This window comes from Urocampus carinirostris, chromosome 17 (genome assembly GCF_059441175.1).
Source record: "Urocampus carinirostris isolate Australia breed hairy pipefish chromosome 17, RoL_Ucar_1.0, whole genome shotgun sequence".
In the NCBI taxonomy this organism is placed as follows: domain Eukaryota; kingdom Metazoa; phylum Chordata; class Actinopteri; order Syngnathiformes; family Syngnathidae; genus Urocampus; species Urocampus carinirostris.
In genome coordinates, this window is record NC_142365.1 from 34,391,409 (window position 1) to 34,415,149 (window position 23,741).

The following is a 23,741-nucleotide window of genomic DNA, read 5'->3' on the forward strand; positions in this document are numbered from 1 at the left end:
GTTCTTAAAAAGCAATGTTGAATATTGTCAACACCCTACTTAAAGATGAAAATAATGGCAGCGCTATCTTCTCAATTTTCTCCGTTGTCCTTCTTTAAACACTCTAACAAATGTGTTACATAGTTTAACAGATATAATGTTTTTTTTAATGGTTGCAAATGTAGTTATTAGTTGAAATGTGAGATTTATTTTACAAGTAGTTTGTTTTTGTTAAATCTCACATAATCTATCATTTGTACAAACATGGTACAGAGTTCAGACAAATGAAACTGATAGTGACTTGAAATTAAATGAGATTTTCTGCAAAATGTGTCAGGCGGGACGGAAGGAAAACTGAGATCACTTGCTATTGGAAGGAAGGAATAACAAGACGTGAATCTTCGATCCGTTGTTTGACGGATTGTCGAGACTTGACAGGCGGGTGAAGGCTTGGCGGGAATGGTCGTGGACAGGCGTAGTCGTCGTGTTGTTGGTTGGGGCTGGAGAAGAAGGGCGTCGTTGTGTTCGGAAAAGAGATCAGGAGTCAGGCGGGCAGGGCAGGTCGTAGGCAAATTCGGAAATGGGTCGGCAACGGAGATCAGGTAGAAAAACAGGAGGCAGGCAAAGAGTCGGAGGTACGGGCTTTCTGAGCAGATGGCAACAGATTGCATAGTACAATCGGACAAAGTGTTACCGGAAGCTGGGGATTTAAATGTACAGGGTGGGCTAATCAGCTGTCCTGGCTGTTAGCGCCAAATCCTGAACACAGGTGTTCCCGACCGGGTGATTGTGACAGAACCCCGCCCTCAAGGGACGGCTCCAGAAGTCCCCAGAAAAAAGGAAAAAAAAATAATCCGACAGGCAAGAGTATAATCCAACAGGCAAAAGTATAATCCGACATGCAGGAACATCATCCGACAGGCTGGCCAGTTAGAACTCCTCTGAGCGGACCGATGCTCCATCGTCGTCTTCAGGCAGCGTAGTCGATGATGGACCCGGCGGAGATGTACTCATTGGCCGTACACCCCTAGGACGACCTCGGCGAGGAGCAGGTTGATCTGGATACTGGCGGTGGAACTCGGAGATGAGCGAGCGATCCAGGATCTGCCGGGTGGGGATCCAGGATCGTTCCTCCGGGCCATATCCCTCCCAGTCCACGAGATATTGGAGACCACGTCCTCTACGACGAGAGCGGAGCAGACGTCGCACGGTGTAGATAGGGTCACCATCCAGGAAGCGAGGGGCTGGGGGAAGAGGGACTTCAGGGACCAGAGGGCTCTGGCGGACAGGCTTAATGCGGGAAACATGAAACGTCGGGTGAACCCTCATGGTGCTGGGCAGGCGCAGGCGGACTGCCGACGGACAGGAAACCTCTTCCTCTTGGTTGGGGAACAAGGGTGGCTGGTAGCCATAGATGCACTGGAAGGGAGACATGCCAGTGGAGGAGCAGACAAGGGAGTTGTGGGTGTATTCCAACCATACCAGCTGTTGAGCCCAGGAAAGAGTCTCACGAGAAACCAGGCAGCGGAGAGCCGTCTCCAGTTCCTGATTGAGGCGTTCAGACCGTCCATTAGATTGCGGATGGAACCCCGGACGAGAGACTGACCGAGGCCCCCAGGAGACGGCAGAACTCTTTCCAAAATCCCGAGGCAAACTGAGGACCTCGGTCTGAAACAATGTCTTTTGGGATTCCATGTAGGCAGAAGACATGCAGCTGGACCACCTGCGCCGTCTCCTTGGCGGACGGAAGTTTGGGCAAGGCCACAAAGTGGACCATTTTGCTGAACTGGTCCACAATCGTCAAAATGTTTGTCATTCCTTCCGAGGCAGGCAGCCCAGTAACGAAGTCCAAGGAGATGTGGGACCAAGGACGGCTGGGGACTGGTAAAGGTTGAAGCAATCCGGCAGGGGGCCGATTCAAAGTCTTCTGCCGGGCACAGGTTTGGCAAGCCCTGACGTACTCCTGGACGTCCTTAGCCAATGAGGGCCACCAGAAACGTCGGGCCAGGAAGTTGCTGGTGCAGGTAGCACCCGGGTGACAGGAGAGGCGAGAGTCGTGCCCCCATTGAAGGACCTCCGACCGTAGGGCTTCCGGGACAAATAGCCGCCCCTCTGGACAAGTACTAGGGCCTGCTTGGTCTTGGAGGGCCTCCCTGACGCGGTCCTCGATGTCCCAGGTGAGAGTGGCCAGTAACCGGGACTCAGGAAGGATGGCTGCTGGACCCTGGGAATGATTGTCCTCCTTTTGAAACTGTCGAGAGAGGGCATCTGGCTTGACATTGCGGGACCCGGGGTGGTATGAAAGGGTGAAGTTGAAACGGGTGAAGAAGAGTGACCAGCGGGATTGTCTCGGGTTCAAACGTTTAGCAGAACGGATGGATTCAAGATTCTTGTGGTCAGTCCAAACTAGGAACAGAACTGGCACCCCTTCCAGCCAGTGGCGCCATTCCTCAAGGGCCAATTTTATTGCTAGCAGCTCATGATCCCCCACGTCATAATTGCGTTCGGCGGGGGTTAAACGACATGAAAAGAATGCACAGGGGTGCATCTTTTGATCCTCGGCTGACCTTTGGGAGAGAACAGCCCCAACACCAACGTCCGAGGCATCCACTTCAACAACTAGCTGACGCCCCGGGTCAGGTACTTCGAGGATGGGCGCCGTCGAAAATTGAGCCTTGAGGGCAGAGAATGCTTTGTCGGCCGCAGGAGACCATCTGAGAGTTTCCTTGGGGCTAGTGAGAGCCGTCAGGGGACCCGCTACCATGCTATAGTTCCGAATAAATCGTCGGTAAAAATTGGCGAAACCCAGGAACTGCTGGAGCTTCTTGCGATCCGTGGGGACAGGCCAGAAGGTGACTTTCGCAGGATCCATCTCCAATCTCCCCTCCGCGATGATATACCCCAGGAATGACACGGTTTGGGCGTGGAACTCACACTTCGCAGCCTTAACGAAGAGGGAGTTCTCTAGGAGTCGTCGAAGGACAAGTTGGACGTGCTGCGTGTGTTCCTCCAGGGATTTAGAGAAAATCAGAATGTCATCCAGATAGACAAACACAAACATGTTGAGTACATCACGCAGCACGTCATTGATAAGGGACTGGAAGACGGCGGGGGCGTTTGTTAGACCAAAAGGCATGACTAAATATTCATAGTTCCCTGTGGGAGTGTTAAAAGTCGTTTTCCATTCATCTCCCTCCCTGATACGGACCAGATGATAAGCGTTTCTGAGGTCCAGTTTAGTGAACACTGTGGCCCCTTGCAGCAGTTCAAAGGCAGAGGCGAGCAGTGGTAAAGGGTAGCGATTCTTAACTGTTATACCATTAAGGCCCCTGTAGTCAATGCACGGTCGTAAGGAACCATCTTTCTTGCCAACAAAGAAAAAAACAGCTCCAGCCGGGGAAGAGGATGGCCGAATAATTCCGGCTGCCAAGGCCTCTGAGATGTATTCCTCCATGGACTGTCTTTCGGGTACAGAAAGGGAATAGAGACGACCCCGCGGGGGAGTAGAGCCAGGCAGAAGGTCGATAGCACAGTCATAGTGGCGATGAGGAGGAAGGGAAGTAGCCTTGGCTTTGCTGAAGACTTCCCGTAGGTGGTGATAGCAGGCAGGGACCTTGGACACGTCAGGAGGAGACTTGGAAGCCGCGGGTCGGTCGGGGTGATATACAGAACGTAGACAGGTTTGATGGCACTCGACGCCCCATTCCATGACAGTCCTCGAATGCCAATCAAAATGAGGGTTGTGCCGTACCAGCCATGGATGGCCCAAAACGAGTGGCTGGCCGGGGAATGGGAGCAGGTGGAACCGAATTTGCTCTCTATGATTGCCAGAAAGTCTCATCTCCATTGGTTCGGTAACATGGGTAACTGTGCCCAGAAGACGGCCATCTAGTGCTCGGGCGGTGATAGGAGTAGCGAGGGAATTTAATGGAAACTTGAGTTTGTGGGCGAGGGAGAGGTCCAAAATGTTAGCTTCGGCCCCGGAATCCACTAGCGCGGAAAGTCTCTGTGGGGAACCAGCAATCAAGAGATGCACCTCGAGGGAAGGTCGAGAGGTTTCGGAGGACGGGATAAGGGCAGAACTCAATCGGACGCCTCCGTTCTCCGACGAGCCCCCCCTTTTAACGGACACGTTGAGATTCGATGCCCCTTGCCGCCGCAATAAAGACAAAGTCTCTCAGAAACCCGCCGCCGGCGCTCTTTGGCCAATAGCGCTGCCCGATTAATCTCCATGGCTTCGTGAGTAACTGTCATCGGGGATCGGGGCGTTCGGAACCCACTTGGCTCTTTGGGCGAATTCGTCGGGAGTCGTATTGTTCTTCCCCTCTCCTGTCGCTGTGTTTGGACCCGACGGTCAATTTGCGCCGTCAGTGCAATGGCTTCGTCGAGGGTAGAAGGCGGAGTATGGGACACCAATTCGTCCTTCAAGTAATCGGCCAAACTGTGGAGATAAGCGTCCTTTGATTTTTGCATTCCGGAGATGGAATAAGAGCTTGATCTGTCCACTCCACGCATCGGCCCGGTATTGCAGTACCTCCGGGAACGGTGCATTCGCAATGATCGCAGCAAAGCTTTAAGCTAGGACCTTAGCTTGGCCTTTTGGCTGAGAGTAAGTGTCCCGGCTCCTAGGCTTTGTAGCGTATTATGAACTGACCAATAACGGATAATGGATAATGAATAACGAAGATAGATCAATAACCCTTAAAAAACCCCCCCACTGACTTGGCATGTGGCCATCGCAGCAAGGCTTTAAGGCTAGGACCTTAGCTTGGCCTTTTGGCTGAGAGTAAGAGTCCCGGCCCCCAGGCTTTGCAGCGTATTATGAACTGACCGATAACGGATAATGGATAATGAATAAAGAAGACAGAACACTAACCCTTAAAAAATCCCCCCCCCTAACGCTTCCTCATTCCAATTACTCTGGCTAGCGAGTGTTCTGAAGTCAATGGGGTAATCGGCGACCGAATGTTTTTCTTGGCGAATGTTAAGCAGGGAGCGGGATGCGTCAGACGAGGAGGCAGACCCAGTATTGAATACTTTCAGGATCTCTCAGGAGAATAGTGCGAACGAGGAACATGCTACCGATCCTCGTTCAAACTCAGCGGTTCCCCAAAGCCGAGCTCTCCCAGTCATGTGGTTAATGACGAACGCTACCTTGGTTCCCTCGGATCGAAAGTTTCGGGGTTGGAGATCAAAAATGAGTCGACAGTTTACAAGGAAGGCACGGACTTGGGTAGGGTCGCCGCAAAACTTTTCGAGTGCGCCCACATGGGGTTCTGCTGCTTCGGAGACATGCGAGGTAGGCAAAGGAAGACTCGGCGTGGTTGTTTGTGGGCTCGGAGACGGGTTGACGGAATGCGGAAATGGTGATTTCAGTAATTTTGACAGCTGCTCAGACAGGCTCGCTACTTGCTGGTGGTTCTGTAGTAAGAGGTGTTGTTGCTGTTGCAGAAGACCTCGTTGCTGTTAGACTTGTTGAAGAAGCGTGGCGACGTCACTTGCAGATTTTTGTACGGCACTCTCGGTCCATTGTAGCCGTTGTAGAGCGGAAGGAGGCTCCGAGTTACTTGGTTCTTCCTTCGGAGAAACGTGCGCTGATCTCATGATGTGGTCCGATTGTTCTGTCAGGCGGGACGGAATGAAAACTGAGATCACTTGCACTCGTTTCTTGTTTTTTATTGGAAGGAAGGAATGACAAGACGTGAATCTTTGATCCGTTGTTTGACGGATTGTCGAGATACAGAGTTGCCGGATACAACCGGGATGTAGCTCCGTTGATTTAATGATTAAAAATACGTTATCACGTAAAATGCCATTAAGATAGAAAATGTAATTACTAAATTAAAAATCGTGTTCCAGTAGTGCGTTATTAAGGTGCCCTTTGTGTTACTCCGTGCCCTTGAAGTTGCTCTCAGCTTCAAAAAGGTTGGAGACCAATGTTAGTCAAATGCAAAAATGTGCCCATTAGACGTACCCGTGACTTAGCCACATCCTGCTCTTGTGAACGCTTATTATAAATGCGCATCTGTTTTTGCATGTTTGTCTTGGGTGTGTGTTTTATTCTGTACTTTTTTTCCCTTCTAGAATCTTTTTATCTTAGCCATGAAGCCGTTTAAGATAGGATAGACGACTTCAAGCTTGAATGCAGGGACGGTATAATGCCAATGTATTTAATAGTAAATTAAGTACTATTGATGAAAAAAAGTAGTATTTTTTGTGCCAGCTTTGTCCCCATAGGTCAATGTTGTCAAATCAGACCAGCCAACGGTTTTAATCTGGCTCTTGTGACACAGAGAGAAGGGCACGAGAAAAATGATCTGCAATTTCAAATATGTGTTTTTATTTTTCTCTTTCCTACTTTCTCTCTCTCTCTCCCTCTCTCTCTCTCCCTCCCTCTCTCTCTCTCTCTCTCTCTCCTCTAATTATTTCTCTCTCTCCCCTTATCTCTCTATATTCGGTATATCTCTCTCTCTTCTCCTATGTCTCTCTCTCCTCCTTTATCTCCATCTCCTGGATTTCTCACTCTCTCTTTCTCTCTCCATCTCTCTCTCTCTCTCTTCTGTATTTGTTTCTCTCTCTCTCTATTCTTTTTTCTTTGTTTTTTTGCACACTCTTTTTTTTCTTTCTCTCTTTCTCACTTTTTTCTTATTCTTTTTCTCTCTCCAAATCCCTCTCTATTCGTCTCTTCTTTGTCCCTTTTCTGTCTTTATTGTGCTCTCTCTTTTTCTCTCTGTACAGTAAGACCTCGGTTATCGCGGTTAATGGGGACCAAAACCACCCGCAAAAAGTGAAATTCTGCAAAGTAGCGACGCCCCTTCAAAAAAATAAATACATAAAAAATAAAATCTCATCTCATTATCTGCACCGCTTATCCTTATTAGGGTTGCGAGCGAGCCCCTAACCCGCGGCGCGGGTACTTTCGAGCGCGATACGCACGACACCGCGACAAGCCGAGCGGGTCGGGTTAGGGTTAGGCCTGTCGTAAGCGCAGCAGAATACGCGTTCACGCGAGGGGGGGAGGATTTTGTACGGGAGTCGGATTTGGGCACAACACCGGCGCCCGGTGTCTCCCGCTCGGGCCGCGATGGCTCTACATGGCGCTACACGGCCGTCGATGGCTCCGGCCGACGGACAGGCGGCCGCGGGGGAAAGGAGTAGGCGGGACCTGTGGGGTTAGGGGGGGGTGAAGCGGAAGCCGCACCAAAACCGCGCGCCGGGAAACGAGAACGGCGCGCCGAGCTAGGGTCATCGGCTGAGGGGGATTCCTGCAAGAAGTGAAAATCTGCAAAGTAGCGACGCCCCTTCAAAAAAAAAAAAAATTAAAAAAAAAAAAAATTAGACATTACAGACTGCGAAGCTCTGAAGCCGCGAACGTCAAACCGCGAAGTAGCGAGGTCCCACTGTATTTCATTCTCTCTCTCTTTCTGTCTCCCTGTGTTTTATCCCTATCTTCTCTTCTCTCTCTTTCTCTCTTTTTCTCTCTCTATTTCTTTCTTTCTCTCTTTCTCTTCAATGTACCAGTCTGGCCCTCATGGTATTTTTTGCGAGCATATGGCCCCCAGCTTGAATGAGTTTGACACGACTGCCATTGGCTCTTTGTTGTCTTCTCCAGTAACTGACTACGAAAAAAACTACAAAATATTACAAAAACAAAATAAAATTTAGTTCTTGAAAACAGGTTCCATGGATTATTACTATTCATTTTAAAAACAATAATTAAATACCAAAGACACACTACTACAGTGGTACTATAAAACAGAAATACTACTACAGAAGTACTACAAAAAGAGGAATGAACAGGGAATGTTTAGCTCAAGGGTCTCAAACTCTTTCTCCTTTCTTGTTGTAATCTGTTCGTTTTGCCACATCATTCCCATTTACAAATAAAGAGACTCATAAAATGATTTCCAATTTGGCCGTTAAACTCTCACCCTTCGATTGACACTTCTCGGCCAGTAGAGGGTTTTTTTTCATGGTCCACAGCCCTTATTAGCCTATAAGGGCCTGTTTTGATAAAACGGACAACGCCTCCTTTAGCTTCGAATAATTTTAGCCACTAGTAACTACCGTTTTTTCCGCACTATAAGGCGCACCTAAAAGTCTAAAATTTTTTCAAAAGCTGACCATGCGCCTTATAACACAGTGCGCCTTATATATGGCTCAATATTAAATTCGCAAGGTCTCGCAACTACGAGAAACAGCCGCCGACTCCATTTTTCGCGCTGTGCATACTGGGAAATATTAAACAACGATTCTCTTTCATACGTGCGGGGAGACAGCGCCGGGCGACATACGCCACCATCTGTCAGTGGATCGTAAATGCATGGGCTGATATATCAGTCTCAACTGTGGTCCGAGCTTTCAAGAAGACGGGAATTGTCCCCGAACAGTCAGACAACATCAGCGACACTGACTCAATTAATGACGACCTTGATGAAACGGAGCCGGACGTGTTGGATGGCCCATTCACTGAGATGGTCAATTCGAACACTGCAGAAGAAGAATTCGAGGGATTCGTCGATGAGGAGCTTATAGAGTGATCTTTGTTTTTCTTTTGTGTGTTTACGTTTTACATTTTACAGTTATTATGTTATTGCTTTATTGTTATTGTTTTGCACTTGTTGTTTTTGCACATTACGAGTGTCACTTTATTGCGATTGCACTAACGTTTAATTTAAAATAACAGTATCAGACGGGTTTTTTTTTGCGTGTTGACTAAATGGAATAAAAGTAAAATGATATGCCTTGATGTTGTTCAAAGATGTTAAAGATGTGTCACGAAAATGCTTTACCTCAGAGAAAATAATAAAACGGCTTTTTATTTATTTTGGGAGTGAATGGAGATGTGGAAAGCTTGTTTGTTAACAATAAAGTTTGACCATTTTGAATGTTTTGTTGACATTCCCTTTAGCGTGGCAACATCAAGAGGTTGCATAACGTAACTACATTCTCTACTGTAGTCAAGTCAAGTCACATTTATTTACCGTAAATAGCCCTTAATCACAAAAATGTCTCGAAGGACTGCACAGGATTACAATTACAAAATTGCACAATTACCTGATCTTAAACCAGCATGCACTTATAGCGCCTTATAACGGGGTGCGTCTTATGTATGGCAAAAGTTTTAAAATATATCATTCATTGAAGGTGCGCCTTATAACACGGTGCGCCATATAGTGCGGAAAATACGGTAAATTAAATGATGATTGACACATTGGTTAGCCAATGAAATTCTCAAAAGAACAGAAATACTAATACAGAATTACTACAAAAAGAGTATTGTACAGGGAATGTTTAGCTCAAGGGTCTCGAACTCTCGGCCTAGGTGCCCATTGCGGCCCTTCGGATGATAGTTTGAGGCCCCCCACCCCAGTAGAAAAAAATAAAGGGTCAGTGTGCATTATTTGACCGCTAGATTCTGCTAAAAATCTCAAGTGAAAATGAAAACTACAGAGGCATATGTTATGTAAATTAATATAAATTTGATAATAGAAAGTGATAAAAAAAAAATCACATCTATATACGGTTATACATTCTTACAAATTATTTAAATCAATATACTTTTTATTGTATTACATTTTTACCTCTAGGAAGGACTAAATAATACACACTGTCCCTTTTTTTTGCATCCGTATCTGATTATGGAATGATTTAGGGGTCTCCAACCTTTTTCAGGCATCGAGCTACTTTTTGCTACTCATTAGTGCAAAGGGCACCGATATACTTTTCTAAAATAAAATCTTATCTTGTACTACTTACACTGTTGTTACTATGTTATTGACACGCTAATTATTGTAAGTAAGAATAAAAAAAGAATTTAAAAAGACAGAAAGAAAGAGAGAAGGAAAGGAAAAATGAGTGAAAAAGCGAGCTACAAAGAGAGAAAGCGCAAGGGAAATTAGAGAAAAAAGAAAAACCAATGCCTGCTAGTGCTTAGCTTGGGTGACCTCAAGTGGACATATTTAATACTGCAGCTAATTTTTCTCTTGCACTTCTCTCAGTGTCATCTCGCGGGCCGGATTCAAGCCCTCTGTTACACCGCCTGTTTGACTCGTGTAATTCAAAGTGTTAAGATATCCCTATTTACAATTTTATTGATTTAAATTTTATTTTTTAAATGTAATGGATATAAAACTTCTCTTATCAAGAACAATGATCATCTTTGACTCACATAAAAAATTGTTTTTCACAGGAAAAGTGTCAAGGATATTTCAATGATTGCTCAATATAACACTCTTATCAGCAGAAATTATGTATTTTGTGTTATTTAATGAAGGTAATGACATGTTCTATGCATGTATCTGCTTTTTGTGTAATGTCAATCAATGTACAGTGGAACCTCTGTTTTCGAACGCCTCTCAGTTCGAACAAATCGGAGTCCGGCCAAAAATTTCGAGAAATTCTTGCTTCGCTGTTCGGTCAAAAAATCTGAGTTCGAACGCCGGTAATGCGTGAGTGCGTACGCTAGGGTGCAATGCTGAGCGGCGTACGGGTGTAGCTCGCTCTTTTCGTGACCAACTGTTATCGCGTGCGGACGTGCTTCGTTTTGCTTTCGCTTTTAATATAGGTGTACGAAGTGTTTTAATAATAATATAATAATAATTTCCTTGTATTGTCATTCTGTGTAACAATGTACACAGAACGAAATGTCGATTGCACCTGACCCGTTGTAGCGAGCCGATGCAGCCGCAGCCAACAGAGGGCGCCGCCGACCACTTTTTAAGTCTTAGGAATTTTAGCCCCTAATTATGCCTCCGAAGAAAGTCAGTGCAAGCAGCAAAGTTGCAAGAGGTGAAAAAAGAAAAGTGGTTCGTACAACTATTGCATTTAAGAAAGAAATAATAGCAAAATATGGAGGAGGTGTGCGAGCGCCTTCTGCTGACCACCACTAAGGTAAGAAATCCTATTCATAATTATTTTCTTTATCCTTTTTTTTATTTTTACACGTTCATGTTAGTGTAATCTTTCGTACGGAAGATTACGATAACGCGAACATACGATTAGCCCGGGTTAGCTTTAAGTTTACGTTAAACATTCAGTAAAGTTTCAGGGTGTTGGAACGGAGCCCCCTTTCCAATGAACCGCTCACCGCTTGTTGTGGAGACCCGGGTGCTAAATAACTTGTAAACTACCTGATTTTTTTATTTTTACACGTTCATGTTAGCGTAATCTTTCGTACGGAATATTACGATGACGCGAACTTACGATTAGCCCGGGTTAGCTTTAAGTTTACGTTGAACATTCAGTAAACATTCAGGGTGTTGGAACGGACCCCAACATTGAGGGTGTTGGAACGGAGCCCCCTTTCCAATAAACTGCTCACAACTTGTTGTAGAGACCCGGGTGCTAAATGACTTGTAAACGACCTGATTGTTTTATTTTTACACGTTCATGTTAGCGTAATCTTTCGTACGGAAGATTACGATAACGCGGACGTACGATTAGCCTGGGTTAGCTTTATGTTTACGTTAAACATTCAAGGTAAACATTCAGGGTGTCGGAACGGATTAAAAAGATTTACATTATTTTTAATGGGAAAAATGATTTCGGTGATCGAAAAATTCGTTTTTCAAACAGGGTTCTGGAACGGATTATGGTCGAGAACCGAGGTTCCACTGTAATTAGCAGAAATTACGTATTTTGTGTTATTTAACACTAAAGTACCACAGCCAAGGCCATTTATCGTTCCTACATAGAATGCCCAAAGGAAAGCCAACTGACTGGATTAGTTTCACCATTGATCTGCAAATAAGACAAACTCTAAAGGGAACAACACAACACAACTCAGTAATGACCCTTCGCATGCTAATGTGAAGAAAAAAAAAGTTTGGTGGGAGCGTAACCAGCCTGTATTTTTGTAGTATTACTTTAGTTGTATTTTTGTGGTATTTCTGTAGTATTTTTTCAAGTATTACTGTCCTTTTATTTTGTACTATTCTGTAGTATTTGTGCATTTTTTACAGTTTTTTTGTGTTATTTCCATAGGATATTTTTGTCGTATATCTGTATTTTTTTGGTAGTACTACTGTAGGTGTACTATTGTAGTATTTCTGTTAGCTGTATTTTTATATTATAGTTTTACTGTAGTGGTATTTTTGTTGTATTTATGAAGAGGTATTTTGAATTTTTTAATTACTAGTGTAGTTGAATTTTTATATTTTTTTCTGTTGTAATATTTCTGTAATAGTATTTTTGTATCATAGTATTCCTGTAGTTTTATTTTTGTGGTGTTTCTAAAGCCTTTTTTCTTATCAAAAAAGGAACAAAATAATATATTAGGTCTCTGTTTTGAATCACTAAATTTGATATTTAGTTCCGTAGTAATTTTGTAGTAAATTAGTAATATTTTCGCCAACTGACTCGTTATGCCTCTATCAACATCACACCCACCACATTCCATTTGAACACCCCTGCCTTGCTGCATTTACAGAACAATGGTGGCAAGATGGGCTGTTGATTTGTTAGTTTTAATAACACAGCATGTAGGTATCTGTTTTTTCTGCGTGTTTTTAAATAGAATGTGTTCTCCCACAGCTTGGTGGACGATCGCTGTGTGGTGGAACCAACTGCAGGAGATCTGGAAAACCCGCCTAAAAAGTTCAGAGGTCTTTATTGCACAGCCATTGCCAGACATGAGTTTCAAGGGGGTGCAAATACCATGCATGAGGAGGCAAAACTCTTACTATTTTTTTGTAACACTAAAAGTCCCAAAAATATTCTCACCCCTCCTGGATGACCAGCGGATAGACAAAAGGCTGTGTTATTCAAAATTACCTTTTTTTTTTCTTTTATTTCTTTTTTCTTTCTCTTTTAATCTTTTGTTTCTTTTCCCCCCCATCTTTTTGCTTCTCTTTTTCTCTCTTTTTTATTTTTTATTTTTTCCCTTTTTTTCATCATTTGTTTGTCTTTTTTGCTTTTTCTGCCTTCACAAATAAGATCAATCCATTTAAACAATTACGGCATTGATTTTTAAATAATCCCAAGCAAATTTTTGGGGAACCACGCTCGCATTATACAGGGAGTGCAGAATTATTAGGCAAATGAGTATTTTGACCACTTCATCCTCTTTATGCATGTTGTCTTACCCCAAGCTGTATAGGCTCGAAAGCCTACTACCAATTAAGCATATCAGGTAATGTGCATCTCTGTAATGAGAAGGGCTGTGGTCTAATGACATCAACACCCTATATCAGGTGTGCATAATTATTAGGCAACTTCCTTTCCTTTGGCAAAATGGGTCAGAAGAGGGACTTGACAGGCTCTGAAAAGTCAAAAATAGTGAGATATCTTGCAGAGGGATGCAGCACTCTTAAAATTGCCAAGCTTCTGAAGCGTGATCATCGAACAATCAAGCGTTACATTCAAAATAGTCAACAGGGTCGCAAGAAGCGTGTAGAAAAACCAAGGCGCAAAATAACTGCCCGTGAACTGAGAAAAGTCAAGCGTACAGCTGCCAAGATGCCGCTTGCCACCAGTTTTGCCATATTTCAGAGCTGCAACATCACTGGAGTGCCCAAAAGCACAAGGTGTGCAATACTCAGAGACATGGCCAAGGTAAGAAAGGCTGAAAAACGACCACCACTGAACGAGACACACAAGCTGAAACGTCAAGACTGGGCCAAAAAAAATCTCAAGACGGATTTTTCTAAGGTTTTATGGACTGATGAAATGAGAGTGAGTCTTGATGGGCCAGATGGATGGGCCCGTGGCTGGATCGGTAAAGGGCAGAGAGCTCCAGTCCGCCTCAGACGCCAGCAAGGTGGAGGTGGGGTACTGGTATGGGCTGGTATCATCAAAGATGAGCTTGTGGGGCCTTTTCGGGTTGAGGATGGACTCAAGCTCAACTCCCAGTCCTACTGCCAGTTTCTGGAAGACACCTTCTTCAAGCAGTGGTACAGGAAGAAGTCCGCATCCTTCAAGAAAAACATGATTTTCATGCAGGACAACGCTCCATCACACGCATCCAAGTACTCCACAGCGTGGCTGGCAAGAAAGGGTCTAAAAGAAGAAAAACTAATGACATGGCCTCCTTGTTCACCTGATCTGAGCCCCATAGAGAACCTGTGGTCCCTCATCAAATGTGAGATTTACAAGGAGGGAAAACAGTACACCTCTCTGAACAGTGTCTGGGAGGCTGTGGTTGCTGCTGCACGCAATGTTGATCGTGAACAGATCAAAGCACTGACAGAATCCATGGATGGCAGGCTTTTGAGTGTCCTTGCAAAGAAAGGTGGCTATATTGGTCACTGATTTGTTTTTGTTTTGTTTTTGAATGTCAGAAATGTATATTTGTGAATGTTGAGCTGTTATATTGGTTTCCCTGATGAAAATAAATAATTGAAATGGGTATACATTTGTTTTTTGTTAAGTTGCCTAATAATTATGCACAGTAATAGTCACCTGCACACACAGATATCCTCCTAAAATAGCTAAAACTAAAAAAGCCCCACTCCAACTTCCAAAATATTCAGCTTTGATATTAATGAGACTTTTGGGTTCATTAAGAACATGGTTGTTGTTCAATAATAAAATTAATCCTCAAAAATACAACTTGCCTAATAATTCTGCACTCCCTGTATTAATTCGGTTGTTATTTTAAACACAAGTACGGACTACTTCTTTGCTACATTTTAAACACTGCTGTGTTAAATAGGGTGCGGTTTATTCTTTTTTTATTTTTCGTGATGGCAATTAGGTAAACTGTGAGCTGCTCTTTTTCGGACGTATGCGCTCTAACAGACCAAGTTCACAATTTATAAATGCGAATTAAACATAAGTGGAATTCGTCGATCAAAAATGCTCACCATAATTATCATCGACGTCAAATTCGTGTCAATGAAGTTTCTTTAAACTCTCGAGGAACGATAACAAGCAAATGTAGTGCCCAGTCAAGGACACATTCTGCCCACCCAAAGAAAACTGGAAATGGAAAAAAAGAAAAACAAAAGAAGAAAAACAAAATAAAAATGAAAAGTGAGAAAAAGGAAGAAAAAAAATGCTAGAAAAGAAGTAAAAAGCTGAAAAAAAACAAAGTAATATAAGAAATGTCAGGAACAGAACAGAAGGAGGATGCAGATGCGTAATGTTACTCACAAGTTTATTGAAATATAGAGGAAAGTCAGCGCCAGCGATCCGGTGCTTGATGGACGCGGGAAGCAAGCCGCTCATGGGATCGGAGCGTGTTCTGAATGCGGAAGTGGATCTTCGGGAGCGGTAGATCATAGCGTGGTTAGACGAAAAAAAACAGGTTGTTAGCCAGGACAGGAGATCAGAACGTTGTCGGGGTTAAAAAATAGGTCGTTAGCTGGGACGGGAGATCAAAACGTGGTTGGGGTCAAAAATGGGTCGTAGCAGGAGGCAAACTGTGAAATCAGGAATGGACGAGTGGAAAACGGGTGACAAAACGGGACAGACGGCCGTCAGAGTCAAAAATGCTTGCCTTGTGTAAACAGAGGTTCACTGACGGACTGACAACAGGCCAGTGAAAGCACTGAGCTTTAATAGGAGGGGGAACCAATCAGGTAACCGGCAGTAGCTGGTGCCAAACGAGTGGGCACAGGTGAGTGTAACGAGTAAACATGACAAGAAAAAGGGAAACAGAGGAAAAGAACAAGAAAAAAAGCAGATAAAAATAAAAAAGATGAATAAATAGAGAAAGGAAAAAGCTAGGAAAAAAGGAAACAAAAGAAAAAAAACATAAAACATCCATCCAAGCATGGGGAGAACATGCAAACTCCACACAGGAGGTTCGATCTCATGACCACAGAACCGTGCCGCTCATGCGCTAACCACTGTTCCGCCGTGATGTACATAAAACATAAAAGGAAAAAGGGAAAAAAATAAATAAAATAGAAAATAATATAGCGAGAAAAAATAAGTAAAAAGCTAGGAAAGAAGAAACAAAAGATAAAAGGGAAAGAAAGAAAATGAAGAAGAAAGCAAGCTGGAAAAATAATTAAAAGAGGTAAAGCAAGAAAAAGAAATCAAAGAAGAAAAAAATAAAGTATTAAAAGAAAAAACAAATAAAAAAGGTAAAAAAGGCAGGAAAAAAGGTAGTTTTTTGAGTTCCTTTTGTGCAGTATATTACTAATTATAATGTAATATTCCGTACAAAACCAATTAACAGGTTTTTAAAAAATATATTGTTATAAAAAATTATAATAACATTTATTTTATCAACTCTGCTGTGAACATTTACTTATTTAAAGTTTTTAATCCTAAGCAACTTTAAACTAGAATCCCTGCATGACGTTAAAACATGCACTTTTCGGCCCAACAACAAATAAACTACATAATACAAGAACAAACTATACATAAAAAAGGTAATTGTAAAACACATCCCTGAAAAACACTGAAAACAATGCTGTCCAAACAAGTTTTGGGGGTAATAATAGTTTTTGCTCTGCCAACCAAGCTGATTCTTTTAAGAAAGGGACACATGCTCTGCAAATTGACCCAGTTTTGAATGGATTGATTAATTTTCCTTTAATCAACCCATTAACGTTGTAGCGGTCCAGGACTGTCTGGTGAGTCCAACCGTGTAAAACATTTACTTCAAAACACACGATAATGTTGACAGATAAAAAAAATTAAAAATCTGTCTGAAAGCATTTCTGCATCGTTGGACGTTTCTTGTTGTAATCTGTTCGTTTTGCCACATCATTCCCATTTACAAATAAACAGACTCATAAAATGATTTCCAGTATGGCCGATAAACTCTCACCTTTCGATTGACACTTCTCGGCCAGTAGAGGGTTTTTTTCATGGTCCACAGCCCTTATTAGCCTATAAGGGCCTGTTTTGATAAAACGGACAACGCCTCCTTTAGCTTCGAATAATTTTAGCCACTAGTAACTAAATTAAATGATGATTGACACATTGGTTAGCCAATGAAATTCTCAAAAGAACAGAAATACTACTACAGAAGTACTACAAAAAGACTATTGTACAGGGAATGTTTAGCTCAAGTGTCTCGAACTCTCGGCCTAGGTGCCTATTGCGGCCCTTCGGATGATAGTTTGAGGCCTCCCGCCCCAGTAAACCAGTGTGCATTATTTGACCACTAGATGTTGCTAAAAAATCTCAAGTGAAAATGAAAACTACAGAGGCTCATGTTATGTAAATTAATATAAATTTGATAATAGAAAATGATTTACATCTATATAGAGTTATACATTCTTACAAATTATTTAAATCAATATACTTTTTATTGAATTACATTTTTACCTCTAGGAGGCACTAAATAATACACACTGTCCCTTTTTTTGCAGCCATATCTGATTATGGAATGATTTAGGGTCTCCAACCTTTTTCAGGCATCAAGCTACTTTTTGCTACTTATTAGTGCATAGGGCACCCAGTTTGACATACTTTTCTAAAATAAAAACGTATCTTGTACTACTTACACTGTTGTTACTATGTTATTGACACGCTAATTATTGTAAGTAAAAAGAAAAATGAATTTAAAAAAAAGAAAGAAAGAGAGAAGGAAAGGAAAAATGAGTGAAAAAGAGAGCTACAAAGAGAGAAAGCGCAAGGGAAATTAGAGAAAAAAGAAAAAACAATGCCTGCTAGTACCTAGCTTGGGTGACCTCAAGTGGACATATTTAATACTGCAGCTAATTTTTCTCTTGCACTTCTCTCAGTGTCATCTCGTGGGCCGGATTCAAACCCTGTGTTACACCGCCTGTTTGACTTGTGTAATTCAAAGTGTTACAATATCCCTATTTACAATTTTATTGGTTTTAATTTCATTTTTTTAAATGTAATGGATATAAAACTTCTCTTATCCAGAACAATGATTATTTTTGACTCACGTAAAAATGTTTCTTTTTCACAGGAAAAGTGACTTATTAGCAGAAATTATATATTTTGTGTTATTTAATGAAGGAAATGACATGTTCTATGCATGTATCTGCTTTTTGTGTACTGTCAATCAATGTTATTAGCAGAAATGACGTATTTTGTGTTATTTAACACTAAAGTACCACAGCCAAGGCCATTTATCGTTCCTACATAGAATGCCCAAAGGACAGCCAACTGACTAGATTAGTTTCCCCATTGATGTACAAATAAGGCAAACTCTAAAGGGAACAACACAACTCAGTAATGACCCTTCGCATGCTAATGTAGAGAAAAAAAAAGTTTGGTGGCAGCGTAACCAGCCTGTATTTTTGTAGTATTACTTTTGTTGTATTTTTGGGGTATTTCTTTAGTATTTTTTTAAAGTATTACTGTACTTTTATTTTGTACTATTCTTTAGTATTTGTGAATTATTTTTACAGGTTTTTTTTTTGTATTACAGTATTTCCATGGGATATTTTTGTTGTATATCCTTTTTTGTCGTACTACTGTCGCTGTGCTATTGTAATATTTCTGTTAGCTGTATTTTTGTATTATAGTTTTACTGTAGTGGTATTTTTGTTGTATTTATGTAGAGGTATTTTGATTTTTTTTTATTACTACTGTAGTTGAATTTTTATGTTTTTTTCTGTTGTAATATTTCTGTAAAAGTATTTGTGTATCATGGTACTCCTGTAGTATTATTTTTGTGGTGTTTCTAAAGCCTTTTTTCTTATCAAAGGACGAACAAAATAATGTATTAGGTCTCTGTTTTGAATCACTAAATTTGATATTTAGTTCTGTAGTAATTTTGTAGTAAATTAGTAATATTTTCACCAAATGACTCCTTATGCCTCTATCAACATCACACCCACTACATTCCATTTGAACACCCCTGCCTTGCTGCATTTACAGAACAATGGTGGAAAAAGAACTATACACAGATGATATTTAATTTATATCCCAAAATAAACATGCTTAACAACACTCGTGATCCATTTTTATTATTACGTTTAAGTGTGCACAATAGTAAGGGAGAGGCGGAAAGAGAAGTCAAACATTTAGAACTTATTTCAAATGTCTAGAAAACAGCAAAATTAAAATACAGGGTTGAGATTTTATAGCTGTGAACCGGTTGTCTCCAAATGGCCACTTTGGAAACGCCTAGACCAGAGGCCCCCAAAAACATCTATTTTTTGTTACTGATTAGCACAAAGGGCACCCAGCTTGATATGAATTTTTAACATAGCAACTTAGCTAGATGGCTCGCTAAACAGCTAAAAGGGTAGCTTGATGGTTAGCTAGAAAAGTACAAAGCCATCTATCTATACAGCAGGTTAAAAAGGTAATAATAAAGCTAGATAACTAGCAAGGAATGAGGCAAGAATTTAGCTTGATAACTAGCAAAAAAAGGTAAATTGTTAGCTAGATAGCATGCAAAAAATATAAGAAGCTAGCTAGATAGCTTGCAAAATATCTAAAAAGGTAAAAAGATATAGCAACAAACATGAAAAGGTAGCCAGCTAGCTAGCTAAAAAAACTGCAAGTGGCACTTCATTTAAGTGTCTCTCAAAAAACCCTGACTGGCAATATGCAATGCCATTCACCCGAACCTGTTAACAGTTGCCTCCTTTGCCATTATAGTTCTGATAAACTGTGAATGAGTATGCTTTCCAATGCTCAGATAACAAAGCTAATCTGTTAATTTGCACCATTTGTTCCCCTGTTCAGACTGCCTTTTCAAAGTGTGTCCAATGAGTCGCTACTCTGCGCAGAAGCAGTTCTGGAAGGCCAAACAGGCCAAGCATGAAAAAGACAAGATTGGCGATGTGGTGCTACTGCAAAAGCTTCAGGTAACTTCCATTTCTACCGTAAAACATGTAGTCACCACCTATTCCTTCCGATCTGGACACCAACGTTCACAACGAAGCCTTTTTGAAGCCGCCATCTACTTTTTGCAACTTATTAGTGCAAGGGCACCTGCTTTGATACAAACTTATATAACTTATAACTTGTACTACTTTCTGTGTTGTCACTAGGTTATTACCTGGTTATGTAATGCCAGTACAAAAAGAAAGAAAGAACAAAAGAACGATAGAAAGAAAGAAAGAAAAAGAAAGAAAGAAACAAAGGAAAAGAGAGAGAGAGAGAGAGAGAGAGAGAGAGAGAGAGAAAACAAAATAAAAACATCAAAAAAGAAAATGACAGAGAAAGAGAATAGAAAAATAAGAGAAAGAGAGAAGAAAAAGAGCAAATAACAATGGAAAAAAACAAGAGAGACATAGGAAGTAGGGTTGAATTGACTCAGTCAACCAAACCGAAAAAAAATCATTTGACTAGAAAATCACAATGACCCAGCACTAGCGAGCTATTTTCAGAACAGTTCCTCGGCACCACGTTGGAGCCCCCTGGTGTGAAGGAAAAATTATTTACTCAACACCCTTCTTCCCTTTTGAGGTATTTTGACTGTAATCAATTTGTATTTATTTTAAAAAGCATGAGGCTTACCTATAGGGAGCTTACTTGACTGTCAGCCATCTAGCTGCTAAAACGACCTCCAAAAATATCTTCTCTCTCCCTCTTTCTCTGTCTCACTTTCTCTTTCTTTTTCATCTCTCTTTCTCTCTCATACGCCTTATTTTTCTCTTTCTCTCTCCCTCTTTTATCTCTTTCTCTTATTTGTCTCTCTCTTCCTCTCCTCTTTTTCCCCTCTTTCTTCTTTTTCTTGTTTTCTCTTTTTCCCCCTCTCTCTTTCTCCTTTTGCATCTTTCTCTCAGTACAATTCTTTCTCTCCATCTTTCTCTATTTGTCCTTCTCTCTATTCGCTTCTCTTTCTCTCCTTTTTGTACCCTTTTTTCTTGCTTTGTTTATTTTCTCTTACTCCTTGTCTCTCGCTTTCTTATTTTCTCTATCTTTTCCTTGCTTGTTTTCCCTCTTTTGTTCTTTAGGTCATATTCCCTTTATCCCTCTCTTTTATCAACCCTTCTTTTTTTCTCTTCCTCTCATTTGTCTATGTTTCTCTCTCTTTCTCACTCCCCCTCTCACTCGCTCACACTCCCTCTCTGTCTTTCTCTCCTCTTCTTCTTTTTCTTTCTGTCTTTTTTCTCTTTTCCTTTCTCTCTCTTTGTCACGCTCTTTTTCTCTTTGTCTTATGTGTCTCTCTCCCTCTCTCTCTCCTCTACCTTTCTCTCATAGGTCATGCAAAAGCTATAGAATATAAGGCAGCAGGACTATCAATTGCTAAATGTCCTAAACTGTGCAATTAAAAGACAATACATGGGAGCTTGAGCCAGATGCCTCCAACATCATGCTCCAACTTGTTTGCACTAATTATGAGTGGTGCATTATATGTCTGTGTTGTGATCTTATTAAAATGTATCTCTCTGTGATAGTACTGCTATTCATTACAGTATCCTCCTTGTGTATGTTTCTTACTGCACCGTTTTGGAGAATAAAAAGGGCAACTTTTGTAATTATTTGCCCAAGGGGCTGCACGGTATGTTAAATAGGGCAAAAATAGGGAACAATATGAAATACAATTCATTATAGTTTAAAAATAATTTGGCTTTATTAATAATTGAAATGCTTTTAAATACCTTAGTTTGTAAGTGTCTAATGTGTGTTTCCCAGTTTAATTGTTTTTAGGTTATTTTATTCTCTATTCATATTTGTTACTAGATTCATATAATTATCATTGGAATAGAAAATGTTAGTGTCATTTACAAATATGACTAATTTTGATAGTTTCGAAACATTTACTATATCGTTAAAAAGGGCGCAGGACTGTTAATTGAATAGCTTTGGACTCAGGACCGAACCCTGTGGTACTTCACGACAGATGTCCAAGTATCCAAATGTCAACTGTTGTCTCCCAGTCAAAAAGCTTTGAATCCACCCGAAAGCGACTCCGCTGATGCCATATTGTTCCAGTTTTTTGATAGTTAGTATCAAATGCTTTTTTAAGTCAATAAATATCCTAGCTGCGTAAATGTTCTTTTCCATGCTATTGGTAATTCCTTCTACAGAATCAATAATGGCCATTGTTGTTGATCTGTTTGTCCTAAAACCATATTCACTTTCATTAATTATTTTATATCTAAAACCTGTCTAGTCTAGTATTATAAAGTTTCTCTTATATTTTAGAGAACGGAGGAAGCAGAGATACCGTCTGTAGTTTGTGTCACGAGGAGACCGGACCGGAACGGAGGCAGGAGGCAGGAAGGGAGAACTCATCTGCGTTGACGATCAAAACTTTTATTTAGCAAAATAAAAGTCGTCCAAAACTCCGGGACAAAACAGAATAAAAACAGGCTTTTACTCAAAACGTAAAAACACTGGTTTCCTCCGAATCAAACAAAACAGGACAGAGCAAAACAGAACGGAAAATGCAGACAGAAAATGTAATGAGCCAGCACACGCAAAACCCAAAACCCAATACAAATTTTCAGAAAAAAGAAAAGCAAAATAAAAGTAAAAATGGAATGCACTCCGGACCAATTGATCAGGGAAACACTCTCCCTAAAGAGGCCAGGAGTGTGCTCCCCCAAAAAGAAAAGCAAGAATATTTCAGCCCTTCTCTTATAGTGATAAAATTTGCAAAAACTTGAACATGCGGCATTAACAAACACTCAGAACTCACATTACAAGGCAAAAAGAAGTCCCTGTATATTAGATTAGATTGCACGCATTTGAATCTTCAAGGTTGTATGATACGACCATTGCTGTTAAAGTACACTGATATAAAAGAATACAGTCAGCAAGTAAATACTTCATTAAGATATAGATAAACATGACAAGCATTTATACAACTAAATGAAAAATGTGATTTTAAAAGTAATATTGCTATGATTAAATAATAAACGTAATTTCGATGGAAAACACATGCGATAGTGACAACACACCCAGTGTCAAATTTTAGTAATCTAACAATGGCTTTCTGCTCGAGTTTGAAATCCGCAATTTCCGCCAATAAAATTTCTATCCATCTATCTACCTTGGTCATATCCCTCAAGAGGGGTGACCGACAGCAAGACAAACACATACAATAACAGAGAAAATAAAACAAGCAGAAAAAAAACAGCAAGGCACTTAAATTTACAGCGTCTTTTTAATTTCAACACGTTGCTTGGTCTTCAGTGCTTTTTAAGGACCCATATTTTTAAGCACAAAAGAAAAATGTTCATTGGTTTCCTTGAGCTACTATTAAAATGAGGCGAAGTGCTAACATTAACAAACAGCTGTAATTCCCCCCGCAGAAATAATTTTGGGACATATAGCCCTAAAATGACTTCCATCCATCCATTTCCTACACCGCTTATCCTAAGTAGGGTCCCGGGAATGCTGGAGCCCATCTCAGCTGTCCTCAGGCAGTGAGAAGGGAACACCCTGAACTGTTTGCCAGCCAGTCGCAGGGCACACAGAGACTGACAATTCACTCGCTCATCCACACCTAGGGACAATTTGGACCAGCCAATTAATCTGACATGCATGTCCTTGGAATGTGGGAGGAAAGGCAGTGCCCGGAGGAAACCCACACATGCACGGGGAGAACATGCAAACTCCACACAGGAAGGCTTGATCTCACGACCTTAGAACTGTGCCGCACACGCTCTAACCACTGCTCCGCCATGCTGCCCACTAAAATGACTTGTTCGATAAAATTAAAGTTGCTGCAACACATGCAACGTGCAAAGTAGAAAAAATTACAAATATAAAATGACAAGCGCTAAAAAGCCAAACTCACTCCGGGTCCTTCAAGCGAACGCTTCTTTGTTTTTTTTTTACTCTTACTTTGTTCAACAAACCCATTTTTTCTATTTATTTCTTTGTTTATATCTTTCTTTCTCTTTCCCTTTTCTTTTTTAAATTGTTTTTGCCTTTTTATTTACTTTTACTTTTTCAACTAAGACATTTTTTTTCTT

The 23,741-nt window shown here is 41.2% G+C and overlaps 1 protein-coding gene and 1 pseudogene across 1 annotated transcript in view; both read left to right on the plus strand.

The window, feature by feature from the left end:
* The window catches only part of itpr3 (inositol 1,4,5-trisphosphate receptor, type 3), a 307,422-nt gene that overhangs the window by 9,080 nt on the left and 274,601 nt on the right, over positions 1–23,741 (plus strand). The window contains exons 2-3 of the mRNA XM_088320630.1: positions 12,514–12,584; positions 19,552–19,673. Of these exons, the coding sequence (XP_088176756.1) occupies positions 12,514–12,584; positions 19,552–19,673 (193 nt within the window). The remainder of the gene's footprint in view (positions 1–12,513; positions 12,585–19,551; positions 19,674–23,741) is intronic.
* On the plus strand, positions 4,439–4,528 carry LOC148349880 (U2 spliceosomal RNA; annotated as a pseudogene).